Here is a 13,294-nt window from a genome sequence, read left to right as displayed (position 1 = left end):
TGACTCCCCCCTTCCAGCCTCTCCTTCTAGCTTCCCGAGTCTGCTTTCGTGAGGTTTCCCATACAAATTTTCAGAGAGAGCTAGAAGAGCCTTCTAGATGAGGAGGATTGCCTATGCAAAGGCCCTGGGGCAGAAAACTCATGGCATGGTTTGATGAATTCATTTCTATCCTGAGGGGCTGGGACTTTGTCCTGGGGGCACCGGGGAGCCATGGGAGAGCTGGCAGCAGGGCAGAGGCCCCTTTGAGCTGTATGGAGGATGCGTTGGCGGGCCAGAGGAGGCTGAAGCAAAGGTGTGGGGAAGACCCTGACTGTGGCCCGTTACCCACGTGGCAATGCTTTGCCCCCTGCTGGTTTTCACCAGATCGCATTGTTTTGACAGCAGGTCAGCAGCAGTCCTATATTTGTTTGCTCTGGCGCTGTGACAGAGCACCCCAGGCCTGGTGCCTTCAGCAGGAGAGATGGATCATCTCCCAGTTCTGGAGGCCAGAATGCCGAGCTCTACGTGTTGGCAGGGTTGCTCGGTCTTGGGAGAATCTGTCTGTCCCCTGCAGGCAGCCCCCTACTCCACTGTGATCTTGTCTTGACTTAAAGAATTCCATCTGCAATGACCCAAGACCCAAAGGAGGCCACATTCTGAGAAGGCTCAAGGGTTAGGATGTCACCACACCTGTTCTGGGGGGAAGAGGGTACGATTTGACCCATGCCAAGTACGTGTAGGTGGACCCCGTCTTTTTGCAACCGCCTGACTCTTTCACTGTTTGGATGAACTTGGAGTCCCATGGACAAAGACCCCGATGTCTTGGGCTGAGCTGGCATGGCGGGTTTCTTTCTCCTCCCATCTCTGGCAATGCGGAAAGCTCTGGGAGCTATTGTTGGCTCCAGGGCCAACTGGGAGGGCTGGAAGTTGAGCAAGCGCCAGCTTGGCTGTCTCCCCGGGCTGCAAACAGGCCGGCCTTCTCGGGCGTATTGACACAGGGTCCCAGGCCTCCCCTGCTAGATTGCCCAACCACAGTTGCAAAACTTCCTCCGCCTGGAGTCTCTGCTCTCCTCCCGGGGCAGCTGGTGAACAAATCCGGATGGCGGCCACTGTGGGGGCCTGACCTCCTGTCACAGATCACCTCAAGTGACCCTCCCCGTGGCCGCCCCACTGCATAGCCGATTTTTGCAATTCTGAAACAAAACTTTGGAAGTGACATATGTGTGTGGTGACATAATCTGGATGTGCCAAAGGTCATAGTTTGGCAACTGGGTCTCCTGCAGGGCCCTGAGCCCTGCTTCTCCCTGGCTTCCCACACATCCTTCCAGAAATATTTTCTACATCTAAAAAAGAATACACATTATTTTTTCTCCCTCCCTCCCTTCTTTCCTTCCTTCCTTTCTTTCTCTTTCCTTCCTTCCTTTCTTCTCTCCTTCTTCCTTCCTTCCTTCCTTCCTTCTTTGTCAGAGAGAGAGAACACAAGCAGGGGGAATGGCAGAGGGAGAGGGAGAAGCAGACTCCCCACTGAGCATGGACCCCCCCAACCTGGAGCTCCATCCTAGGACCCTGGGATCATGACCTAAGCTGAAGGCAGATGTTTAATTGACTGAGCCACCCAGGTGTCTCCATACTATTTTCCTAAGAACGAGGCATTCTGTAGTCCCAGGGTGGATGTTCAGCCATACTGATGAGGGAGCAGGAGGCTGGCACCAATGACGTCTTAAGAATTCTTTCTTTAGTCGTCGGCTCCGAACCTCCTCACCCCACCGAACCTGACTTAGGTTATGGGACTTCATCAATACCAGTAATAAAAGTGGTAAGATATTTCTCTGCTGAATTTAAAAGTTCCCCGCACAGGGCCGCCTGGGTGGCTCAGTCTATAAAGTGTCCAACTCTTGATTTCGGCGCAAGTCGTGATCTCAGGGTTGTGAGTTCAAGCCCCAAGGTGGGCTCCATACTGGGCATGGAGCCTGCTTAAAAAAAAAGTCCCCCGTGGTTGTGGATTTAAGTGAACCTTATCTCCCTGACCTTCCTCCCAAGACCATCCCAGATAGAGCAACGAACAGTTGAAAACCGTGCGGCACATCGGGGAGGGGCCAGGTAGTGTTGGGGTTAAGAATTCAGCTCATCACCCTTGGGCTAGCATACTTTGTGCCCTGCTTTTGTTAGCAGACAGCATACTTTAGTGATAATTCTGGTTTTGTATATAGGTTTCAGAGAGTGTGTGTGTTGGAGGGGCTGCATAAAATTTCATTGTTTAAATGGCTTGTGATTCTTTTAACCAGCCTCTGTCCCTTGCAGAGAGACCTTTAGGGTGTTTGCACCCATTGTTATTAAAATGAACCCCCCTCCCAAAAGAGGTGCCAGGAATATCCTTTGAAGGAGCTCTCTGTTCTCTTGTGTCCATGAGATCCATTCTTAGAAGCGAAATGCTGGGTCCAAGGAGGGGGTGTCCCTTTTGATTTTAATCTGGCTTTACCAGAAGTGTGACAGAGGTATTGAGCTCGAATTTGAACACTCTCACCTGGTGACAGCGTACAAGGCAGGGGCTTTCTGTCTGTTCACGGAGTCGGGGCACCCATTCCCCTCCGTCCCCTGCCAAGGTGAGTCTAGAACCTTTTCAGTGGCCCAAGAGGATATCTTGCACCCTTTTGGCATTTGTCAGCTGCCGGTTTCCACCGCCAGTCTCTGGCAACTGCTCCTCAGCTTCCTGTCCCTGCGGGTTTGCCCATCCTGGCCCTTTCATGTAAATGGGATCATACAATACGATGGCCTCGTGGCTGGCTGCTTTTACTCCCCAAGAGGGTTTCAGGTTCATCTCCGCGGCAGGGGGTGGGGGGTTAATCAGGGTCAGTGTTTTGTTCCTGGTTATTGCTAAATAGTTTTGATTTTTAGCTTTTTTTTTTTTAAGATTTTATTTATTTGATAGACAGAGATCACAAGGAGAGAGGAGGAAGCAGGTTTCCTGCCGAGCAGAGAGCCCGATGCAGGGCTCGATCCTAGGACTCTGAGATCATGACCTGAGCCGAAGGCAGAGGCTTAACCCACTGAGCCACCCAGGTGCCCCTGATTTTTAGCTTTTTAGTATGGGTACCAGGTCCTATAATCAGCGCCCACCTGTGGCTTCTTGGATTTTGCCTGGAAACCCCCATCTCCCACCCCCAGGGCTCCACAGGTTTTTTAAATTGTAGAGAAGCCACTTCATCACCGTCCAGAAGGTGGCGCTAGTCTCCATTGCCATCCACCCTGTCCCTGGAGCGCTTTTCCCTCCATGCAAGGCCCCAACCACTGCTGTCAGTTTTCTGGCTTTTGCCGGTGTGGTAGGTGGATGGGGTCTCACAGTTTTATTCGGTGTTTTACTTACAAGGAGTGGAGCCAGCCAGTCACTTTTTTTTTTTTTTTTAAGGTTTTGTTTATCATTTGTTTGGGAGAGAGAGAGAGAGCTAGAGACCAAGCAGGGGGAGGAACAGAAGGAGAGGGACAAGCAGACTCCACGCTGAGTGGAGAGCCCGATGCAGGGATTGATCTCATGACCCTGAAGTCATGACCTGAGCAAAACCAAGAGTCGGATGTTTGACTGAGCCACCCACGTGTCCTGTGGTCACCTTTTCATAGAGTCCTTCTGGCAAAAAAGGAGACAGAGGTCCAGGGAGGTGGGATGTCTGCCCCACGACTCACCCCAGTTGACAAGAAGGCAATGGAACCCAGGGCTGACTCCAAAGCGAGCCCATGATCCATCTTTAGAGAGGCAGGTGGTGCCTCTGGGAAGCTTTCTGGACTGTCTCTGGAAAGATGGTCACCAGTGGGAAGGCTAACATGGAGAACACTGGGGACCCATCTAAGCAGGACCTCCACCCTCCTCCCCACTTCCCACTTTCACCGGTGCTGGTGCTGGGAATGCCACTCCGAGAGGCTGAGCAGGGAGCCTGGTACCTGGGGAGGCGGGTGTTCATGCTGGGGAGCACACTTGGCCTCACCAGCCCCACGCCCCTGCCTCCGCAGGCCTGGGCTTGCTTGCAGTCAGCTGGTGTGAAGTCACCGCAGGAGCTAACTGCCGACTTCTCAGATGTCAGGTTTGCCCGGGTGCTTGACGCCAATGCAAGGTCCTAAGCCAACTGTCAGAGGCCGTTTCAAAGGCCACTGGGGGGACTTGAGTCTGGACTGTGTCTGAGCGGAGGTTAAGGGATGAATGATCTTTTGGTTCATTAGGTGATGATGCCGCTGTGGGCCCATAAGGAGATGTCTTTATCTTCTCGGAAGTGCCCTGCTGTCCTCTGGGGAACCCCCAGGACTTCCAGGGCTCTGAGCTGCCCCCATCCACTCTTTCCTTCTGACCCCAGATGGGCAGGACCAGAGATCTCTAAGCCCAGCCCCTCTCACTGCATAGCCAGGGAAACTGAGGCCCAGGAGGTCACCCAGCTTGTCCAAGGGCACACAGCAAACTCCCACATCCAGTAATGTATGTATCCCCCCCATTAATTAACTCATTGCCCTTTATTCATGAATATATCAAGTCATTCAACTGGTGGTGGGGTTTCTGGGCCAGACCGCCACAGGCGCTGGGCAGAATTCACAGTGACCAACACAGAACCAACCCTTGACCTGTGGAATGCTCAGACCCGGAAGCATCGAATCACACACATGCATTAAAGCTGAACCAGTGGGAGGGTGAGTGATGGAGGGTGCATGGAGCAGGGACCGTGTGTCACAGCATTCCAGCATGGCCTGGGGAGAGCCCCCTGGATGAGGTGGCCCTTGCTTGAGCACTGATGGGTCTGGCAGGAGCTAACCAGCCCTAGATGGTGCTGGCAGCATCTAGGCGGAGGGAACTACCAAGGCAAAGGCCTGGTGGCAAGACAGTGTTGGAGAAGCTGATGGGGGGCAGCTGGGGTGGCTGGTTGGAGTAAGCGAGGATACCCTGGGGCCGGAGGGGCTGGGAGGGTCAGGTTTCTCAAGACCCTGGTAAGGGCTCACATTGAATCCCAGAAGTACTAGGGACCAGGGAAGGAACTCTTCCCTGTGAACAGGCAAGCTCAAGTTCATTCATGTAAACATTTATAGAGCGCCTACTCTATGCAGAGCACATGGGCAGCAGATGAGTAAGGAATAGATACTTTCCACAGGAAGTTATGATTTCAGTGGAAATGGAGAAAAAATAATATTTGTTGCATACCCTGCCATGCCCTGCAAATTATACCCAAACCTGGTTTTTCAGGCTTGCTTTTTTTTTTTTTTAACTTCTTTTTATTATTATTGAAAGTCATGTTAGTTTCAGGTATACAATATATGGATTCAACAATTCTGTTCATCAGTGCTTATCCCAAGTGTAGCCACCATCTGCCTTTTTTTTTTTTTTTGTCCTTTGAGAGAGAATCCACGTACCGTAAAATTCACCATTGTCAAGTGTACAGTGCAGCCATTTGTTGCGAATGTACAATTGCACTAATTCTAGACACCAAGTCCTTTCTTAACAGCCATTTTTTTTTTCTGGACAAGATCTGACATTTTAACAAGTATGAAACTCCGAAAGAATATAATCAGTACTATATAATCAGCTCCCAGGCCCGGGCTACCTCTGTCCACAGTTTCCCACGTGTCCCTCAGAGCAAGGTGTCTTGAAGCCATAAGGCCAGTGATCTTCCTTCTGTTTTCAGGGTTTGTTCAAAAAACTTTTTATTGGGAATACTTTGAGATTTATGGAAAAGTTGCAGAAAGAGTACAAAACATTGCTGCGCTCTTCTCTAAGATTCCTCGGGTGCTAACGTCTTGCCACATTTGCTTCCCGTCTGTCTTTCTAATTACTTATTCTGAGCAGTTTGAGAACAGGGGTGTGGACAAGCATGCAGCCACACCCCAACAGACTCTAGGCCAAGGGTGGGTGATGGTCCCACAAGGCGGGAGGAAGGAGCGGAGGCAGGGACAAAGGCACAGGTGTACTGGGGAACTTCCGTGCGGGAAACTTCTGCACAATGAGACTCCCCTTTACCCTTTGTATTAGCTTCCTGTGACCGGTAATCAACACCCGCTGATTCTCTTATAATGCTGGAGGCCAGGAGTCCAAAACCAGTCTTCACTGGCAGGGTTGGTTTCCTCTGGAGGTTCAAAAGGAGAATCACTTTTCTTGCCTTCTCTGACTTCAAAGCACATCCCTGTAACCTCTGCTCACGTGGCGTTCTCCCTCGGCTTCCCTTTTATGAGGACCCTCTAGCTAGAGCCCACCTGCGTAATCCAGAGTTCATTTCCCATCTCAGCATTCCCCAGTCACATTGGTGAAGTCCATTTTGCTCTGCCAGGTAACATTTCCTGGTGGGGAATTCGGAATGTGGACCTCTCTGGGGGCGGGGAGGGATTGTCCCGCGGCGCCTACCACCCTGCAGAGTCTGTCCATACATTGTAAGTAGGCTCCACCCCCAGAGCGGACTGGGGGCTCGAACCCACAAAGCTGAGATAGAGACCTTTGCAGAGATCAAGTCTGAAGCTCAACCGACTGAACCACCCGAGCGCCCCCTGTCTGCATATTTTTATATGCAGCCACTGGATGGTACTGTCTTGGGAGCTGAGAGCACTGGCACTGTTAGCATCCCCATTCATAGACCATATTGTCCCAGTAATGTCCCTTATAACACGCAAAAGTGTTTTTTACAGGATTTTTGCCAGTTTTCCTAACAATGTACTTTAGAGCAAAAAAGGTTTCATGACACATACACGGGTGCACGCACACATACACACGCACATGCATGTGTACACATGCACACGCATTTCCCCCCGGCCGGAGTACATGTACCTAGCACACTGTGCTCTCCATCTGCCTGGAACTATTCTTTCTTATCGTTGATGACCTTGACGTTTTTGAAGATTACAGACCAGTTGTTTTGTCTCAACTTGGGTGTGTATCCTTGCAGTTAGGATTCGGGTTACACATTTTTGGCAGGAAACCCCCAGGAGGGTGCTCCTCCCTCCCCCTCCTTCACCCCCTTTCTCTAAGTAGACAGTGTAGAAGCGAAGACACCTAAAAATGCGCCCAGTGCCTAAGCGTCCAGTTCAGGGGCTTTCTGCAAGTGACCGCCATGTATAACCAGCATCTAGGAGCCCCCTTGTGCCCCTTCCCATCGCAAGAACTGCCCCCCCTCACTGGCAGTGTGATCATTATTCTGGCGTCTAACAGCGTTGAATTGTGTCCCTTCTTTCTTTTTTTTTTTTTAAGATGTTATTTATTTATTTGACAGACAGAGGTCACAAGTAGGCAGAGAGTCAGGCAGAAAGAGAGGAGGAAGCAGGCTCCTGGCTGAGCAGGGAGCCCGATGCGGGACTCGATCCCAGCACCTGGGATCATGACCTGAGCTGAAGGCAGAGGCTTAACCCACTGAGCCACCCAGGCGCCCCTGTGTCACTTGTTTCTGAATTTTGTTACAAATTCAGCATGTGTGCTTTCATGTCTGTCTTCTTCTACTCTACCCAGTGGTTGTGAAATTTGTCCATGTTCAGTGAGTGGCCAGGAGGGGGCTACTTTTGTTATTATTATTATTTAGGTTTTATTTATTTATTTGCCAGAGAGGGAGAGAGAGAGAGAGAGCACAAGCAGGGGAGTGGCAGGCAGAGGCAGAGGGAGAAGCAGTCTCACCACTGAGCAAGGAGGCCGCCGGGGGTCTGGATCCCAGGACCCTGAGATCATAACCCGAGCCAAAGACAGACACTTAACTGACTGAGCTACTCAGGTGTCCCAGGGAAGGTGGCTTCTGAGGGGCTGGCTCCACAGGTACATTTACTTTGTAAAAACCAGAGCCGGACCCGTGTGATTTGCGTGCTTTTCTGTACTCATTATTCGAATTTCATGCTGGAAGAGGGAGGAAAGAAAAGCACCACCGTTAAGAATTCAGACCCCAAGGGGCGCCTGGGTAGCTCAGTGGGTTAAGCCTCTGCCTTCGGCTCAGGTCATGATCTCAGGGTCCTGGGATCGAGCCCTGCATTGGGCTCTTTGCTTGGTGGGGAGCCTGCTTCTCCCTTTCTTTCTCTGCCTGCCTCTCTGCCTACTTGTGATCTCTGTCTATCATATAAATAAATAAAATCTTTAAAAAAATAAAGGATTCAGACCCTGGATTTGCCCCTCTGCTCTGCTGCTGACGATGATCTCGGGCAAGATGGCTCCCAGAATGTGCCTTGATTTCCCCATCTATGAAGGGGTTTCACTCCGTTCCAGACCTGTAAAATGTTACCGTAGGATCTGCTTCCCTTGGTTGTTAGGAAGTTTAAACAAGTGTATTTGTTAAGTGTTTGGAACAGGACCTGGCATGGAGTGAGTGAGAATAAGTCAGTGTCTGTTTGAACCTGTTCCGGAGTGCGTCCTTAGTGGGGTGGCTAGGCACTGGCGTCAATCTGTAGTGTCGCCGCGAGAGCCACAAGTAGAGACCCAGCCTGAGGCGGGTGTGTTACACAGGCCACTCACCTGCCATGAGCTGCTTCCCTGTCGGAGGTGAGGGAGTTCTGAGGCAATGTCCAAGTCTGGTAAAACCCTGAACCAAGCACAGTCTTTCCTCAGATTTCACAGTGGCTACCTTCCTGGAAAAGCTGCTGTGTAATTTTTTAAAGAGATTTTATTTATTTACTTATTTGAGGGAGAGAGAGAGAGAGATGGGTGGGGGTGGGGGCGGAGAATCACAGGCAGACTCTGCGCTGAGTGCAGATCCCAACGTGGGGCTCAGTCTCATGACCCTGAGCTCATGATCTGAGCCAAAACCAATAGTCGGAGGCTTCACTGACTGAGCCAGACAGATGTCCCCCAGAATCCACTGTGCATTAAAACCAAACACAAAACACTTGAGTTTATACATAAAACAGTTGGGATTTGACTCCGGTAATTATAGGCCATTATTTCACGGACACAGATGTCCAGTGGGATATTTGAGGGTCACACAGGGTGTGGCAAATTCTTTGTGGTGCGGGGGGCCTCTTCATCTGGGTCCCAACCTGCCGCGACCCTGTGATATCCAGAAACACCCCAGAAACTGCCCCCTGGCCTCCCTTGTCACGCCAACCCACACCGGGAGTTCCTGAGATGTACTCTAGGGGGCAGCACTATCCATTCACGAACAAGCGCAGTCCGTCCTCTACTGCGGTTTCTGTATTTGCGACTTTGCCTACTCGCTAAATTTATACGTAACCCCCAAAGAGCACCCGTGGTGCTTTTACAATCATCGTCTCACTCACACAGGGGTGGAAAGTTGGAGCGGTCCAGCGCATACGCAGCTGAGTTTCAGCAAATTGGTGTGCTGCCTTCCTGTCTCGGCTCATACCATAACCTGATGACCTTGTCTCCTTTTCACCTGCTACTGAGTGCCATGTTTTTCACGTCTTTCCTGCTTTTCTTATTGATGGCTTCACCGTCTAAAATGCCCCCCATGCTTAGTGCTTAATGCTGGCTAGCATTCCCAAGTGCAGGAAGGCTGTAGTGTGTCTCACAGAGAAAACGTGTAAATCCTTCAGGCTTGAGTCAGACAGCTGTTGGCCGTGAGTTCAACGTTTCGGAAGCAATGTTGTATAGTAGATAAGGTATCTTTGAACTGAAGCACGCATAAAACAAGGTGATGTAGTGATCAGCTGAGGAAAATGTGACTAGAGGCTCACAGGAACAAAGCCCCGTATTTCCCATAAGTAAATTCATGTTCATGGTCACTACAAAGAATGTAACTTGGCAAATAAGGAGACTCGACTGTATATTTTTGCCTTTTTAAAACGTAGACAGTGGTATGCTGTCTATACTATTCTGCACCTCACATTTTCCACTTGCTATTTTAGAAATCTTTTCCTGTTTAGGACACCTAGCTGGCTCCATTGCTAGAGCGTGCAACTCTTGATCTTGGGGTTATGAGTTTGAGCCCCACGTTGGGTAGAGAGATAACTTAAAAATAAAATCTTAAAAAAGGAAAATCTTTCCACATTGCCCAAGACTTTCTTAATTCACTTCCACACATCCTTTTAAATATTCTGTGTGTTGCTTTATGAAATGGACACAAGCAGACACCAAATGGTGCTAAAGCAAGCCTTGAATACAAAATACAGAATTCATGTATCTGTTCTTATGTTTTAAGACCTGCCCAGTGTCACAGATGGATTTTAAGCTGAGGGGCGGTGGTGTAATTTAACATAGAGTTGTTGTTGTTGTTGTTTTAAGATTTTATTTTAAAAGTTGGGACTATGAAAAAATCATTTTATATATTTGAGAGAGAGCATGCGTGTGCACACAAGCGGGTGGGGGAGGGGCAGAGAGAGAGGGAGGGAGGTCCTCTGTGCTGAGGGTGGGGCTCGATCCCATGGACCCCGAGATCATGACCCTGTGCTGAAATCAAGAGTACAACTTCTAACCACCCAGATACCCCTGATGTAGGGTTTTTAAGCTAGATTTCTAAGGGGCTAGTTACGCCCACACAATAGGGTCTGGAGCCCCCATGACATTGTTCTCTCTCTCTCTCTATCCCATAGCCATGCTGCGGATTGTCTCAGCCGTTCTCCAGTTTGGCAACATCGTCCTGAAGAGAGAACGGAACAACGACCAAGCCTCCATGCCTGACAACACAGGTATCCTACCCGGCCTGCAGTCCACCCATCCGACCCAGTGTTTCCCCTTCCTCCCACCAGACAGAGCGTGACACCACTCCCCGCTCCCCAGCTGGGCATGCCTCCAGGCTGTGCTGATCCTTTACCAAAATGTCATCGCTTACTCTTGTTCTGATTCTGAATGGTGTCCTCCCTGCTGAAGGTTTGAACAGCACCAGTGTACCAAAGATCCCCCCTCATCCTGGCCCCTCTGGGAAAACTGCCATTGGCATTGGGCTTATAACTTCCTGGCCTCTGTGCTTGCCATATATATACGTTTTTTTGCTTTTCAAAAGCAGAACTATAGTTGATACTCTTTTTTTATCCAATGGAAATAGCTCTGCTTCTTTATGGTCATAAAATAATACAATCTGGATGGGGTAGGGGGGCGGAATCTAGCAAAACAGAAAAGTATAAAAGCAGGGAAATGACCCACAGTCATACCCCTGAGAGGTAAGTAGTGCAACATTTTGGGGTATTTCTCTCTGGGCTTTGTTCTCTGTCCATATCTGTGTAGAAATAATTGTCAGAGAAATGGAATCATGCTTCGCCCCTTTTCCCTCAAGACAGCAAGAGCTTTGCATCCATAAAATCCTAGGGGCTCATTTTCCAAAGCTGTACCACCACAGAAGATATGAGAAAGGGGCCCCTCCCCCATGATCAATGGCACCCTCTGTGGCACTCGGGGGCTCTGTTCACATGCCCAGCAAGTGTGCCATACATGCTTGCTCATTCATTTTTCTGATCTGTGCAGTTGGGGTCAGAGCTTGTAGACCATTTTGAAATTTGCTTTTTTCCCTTAATGCACTGAGGGTAATGCTTCCGGGCTATTAACTAGAATGCTACTGGGGTTTCTTCCTGTGGGGTCTATGGGTAGAACCATATGTCAACATAATTAATCTCCTGGGAACTGCTGGGTGTTTCATTCTCTGCATTTGCAAACATTCACTGGAGAAGGCGTCCACTGGCCAGAGGACACAGCGGAGGCTTTAGAAGCCTACAGAACATTCCTGTGACTCGTGGCAGAGCACCCTTGTACACATTCCCTGCTGTTCTTCAGGCCCCTGTTAGAGTTCTTAAATACCTTCTGTATCATGCAAAGTCACCATAGAAGAATTAGAAACTGCAATTGCAGCAAAAGAACAAAAAAAGAAAAGAAAGAAAGAAATGCAAATTCTCATCAGCTCGCCTCTCAGAAATAATCACTGTTTATTTAATTTGGTGTTTTTCCTTCTAGATGTGTTCTTTTCCTTTCTCTTTTCTGTTGGAGCTGAGCATTTGTAGTAACCGTTTTCCCGTTATGGAAGTGACAGAAGCTGGAAAACATTTCTCAAATACCTTTTTTTATGCATTTTTTCCCCTATAAAAATAAGGAAAAACAAGTTGCTTTTAAATATTTATTTATTGGCCACTTCCATGGGTTTTTACTCCAATAGCTTTCCCCCCCAAAATTATATCAGCAAATCTCCAGGCATACAGAGAAGTAGAAAGAATTTTCATAGCAAACCCCCAGATATCCACCACCTACATTCTGCCATTAACATTTTACTACACTTGGTTTATTGGGTATCTTTCCACACATCGGTCATCCATCCTGTAGTCTGGTGCATTTCAAAGTTGCAGATTTCTGTACCTTTCAGCATGTACATGAGTAGTTCACATGTGTACTCATCAGCTCGCATGTGCATATCACTTACCGGTATCCATTATTTGCTTACAGTTGTTCCTTTGGCATGGAACATACAAATCATGAAATGCACACATCTTAAATGTACCATGTAACGAGCGCTGATAATTTTCAGTGACCGCAGAACACATGTTCAAATGGAGGATCCCTGACTCCCTAACCAGTCCCTGGTTGCTGGGCATTCGACCTGTGTCCTGTTTTCCTCCATCATCACCCAGGCTGCAATGAACATCCTCTTGGTCCAGTCTTTGCTTGCCTCCGGGATTATTGATCCCATCTTGGGGTCCCAGAGAGAATTGTTGGCCCAGAGGACGTACACACTTTTAGGATTGTATTGCTTCTAGTGGGAGAGGCTGGGCCCCTTCTCTGGCCCACCAGCAGTGGGGATGACCCCCTCTGCTGCACTCAGTGGCCACTGCCATGTCCTGGGGCCAATCAGACCTTTGTGCCTATCACCCTCAGCTGCACAGAAGCTCTGCCGCCTCCTGGGACTGGGGGTGACGGACTTCTCCCGCGCCCTGCTCACTCCCCGCATCAAAGTTGGCCGAGACTACGTGCAGAAGGCACAGACCAAGGAGCAGGTGGGTAGGCCTTGGGGGGGTAGGAGGGGTGCGGGGAGAGCCAGGCGCCAAGGTCCTGGGCCTTCAGGCAGCGTATGCTGGTTTTTCTCTCACTCAACAAACTTTGGCTGATTGCCCCATGACCAGCTCTGGTTCTGGTGCTAGGATAAAATTAGTGATGGAAACAAAGACCATGCCTTCGTGGAGCTCTAGCCAAAGTAGGGAACAGATCCTAAAAGGAGATATAAGCAGTGAGGCCTTCTATGAAAAAGGGGGTTTCTGTGCCAGGGAAGTCCTCTCTGACAAGGTGATATTTGAGTTTGGACCTAGATAGTTCAAGGCAGAAGGAATGGCTCTGGGGCTGGAGCAGGCTTGGCGAATTGAGAACGTCAAGGAGATCAGTGAGGCTAGAGAGTGGAGCAGAGAGGTTGGAAGCGGGCAGATCATGCAGGGTCTTAGGGGACACAGAAAGGAGGTG

The 13,294-nt window shown here is 49.5% G+C and overlaps 1 protein-coding gene across 7 annotated transcripts in view; it reads left to right on the top strand.

The window, feature by feature from the left end:
- The window catches only part of MYH14 (myosin heavy chain 14), a 101,545-nt gene that overhangs the window by 38,765 nt on the left and 49,486 nt on the right, over positions 1-13,294 (top strand). For all 7 annotated transcript variants that reach the window (XM_045077361.1, XM_045077360.1, XM_045077359.1 and 4 more), the window contains 2 exons: positions 10,456-10,551; positions 12,719-12,837. In XM_045077361.1, coding sequence (XP_044933296.1) covers positions 10,456-10,551; positions 12,719-12,837 — 215 coding nt within the window. The remainder of the gene's footprint in view (positions 1-10,455; positions 10,552-12,718; positions 12,838-13,294) is intronic.

This window comes from Mustela putorius, unplaced genomic scaffold, assembly GCF_011764305.1.
Source record: "Mustela putorius furo isolate JIRA1106 unplaced genomic scaffold, ASM1176430v1.1 tig00000196_pilon_pilon_pilon, whole genome shotgun sequence".
Lineage (NCBI taxonomy): Eukaryota > Metazoa > Chordata > Mammalia > Carnivora > Mustelidae > Mustela > Mustela putorius.
This window is presented reverse-complemented; position numbering and strand designations above follow the sequence as displayed.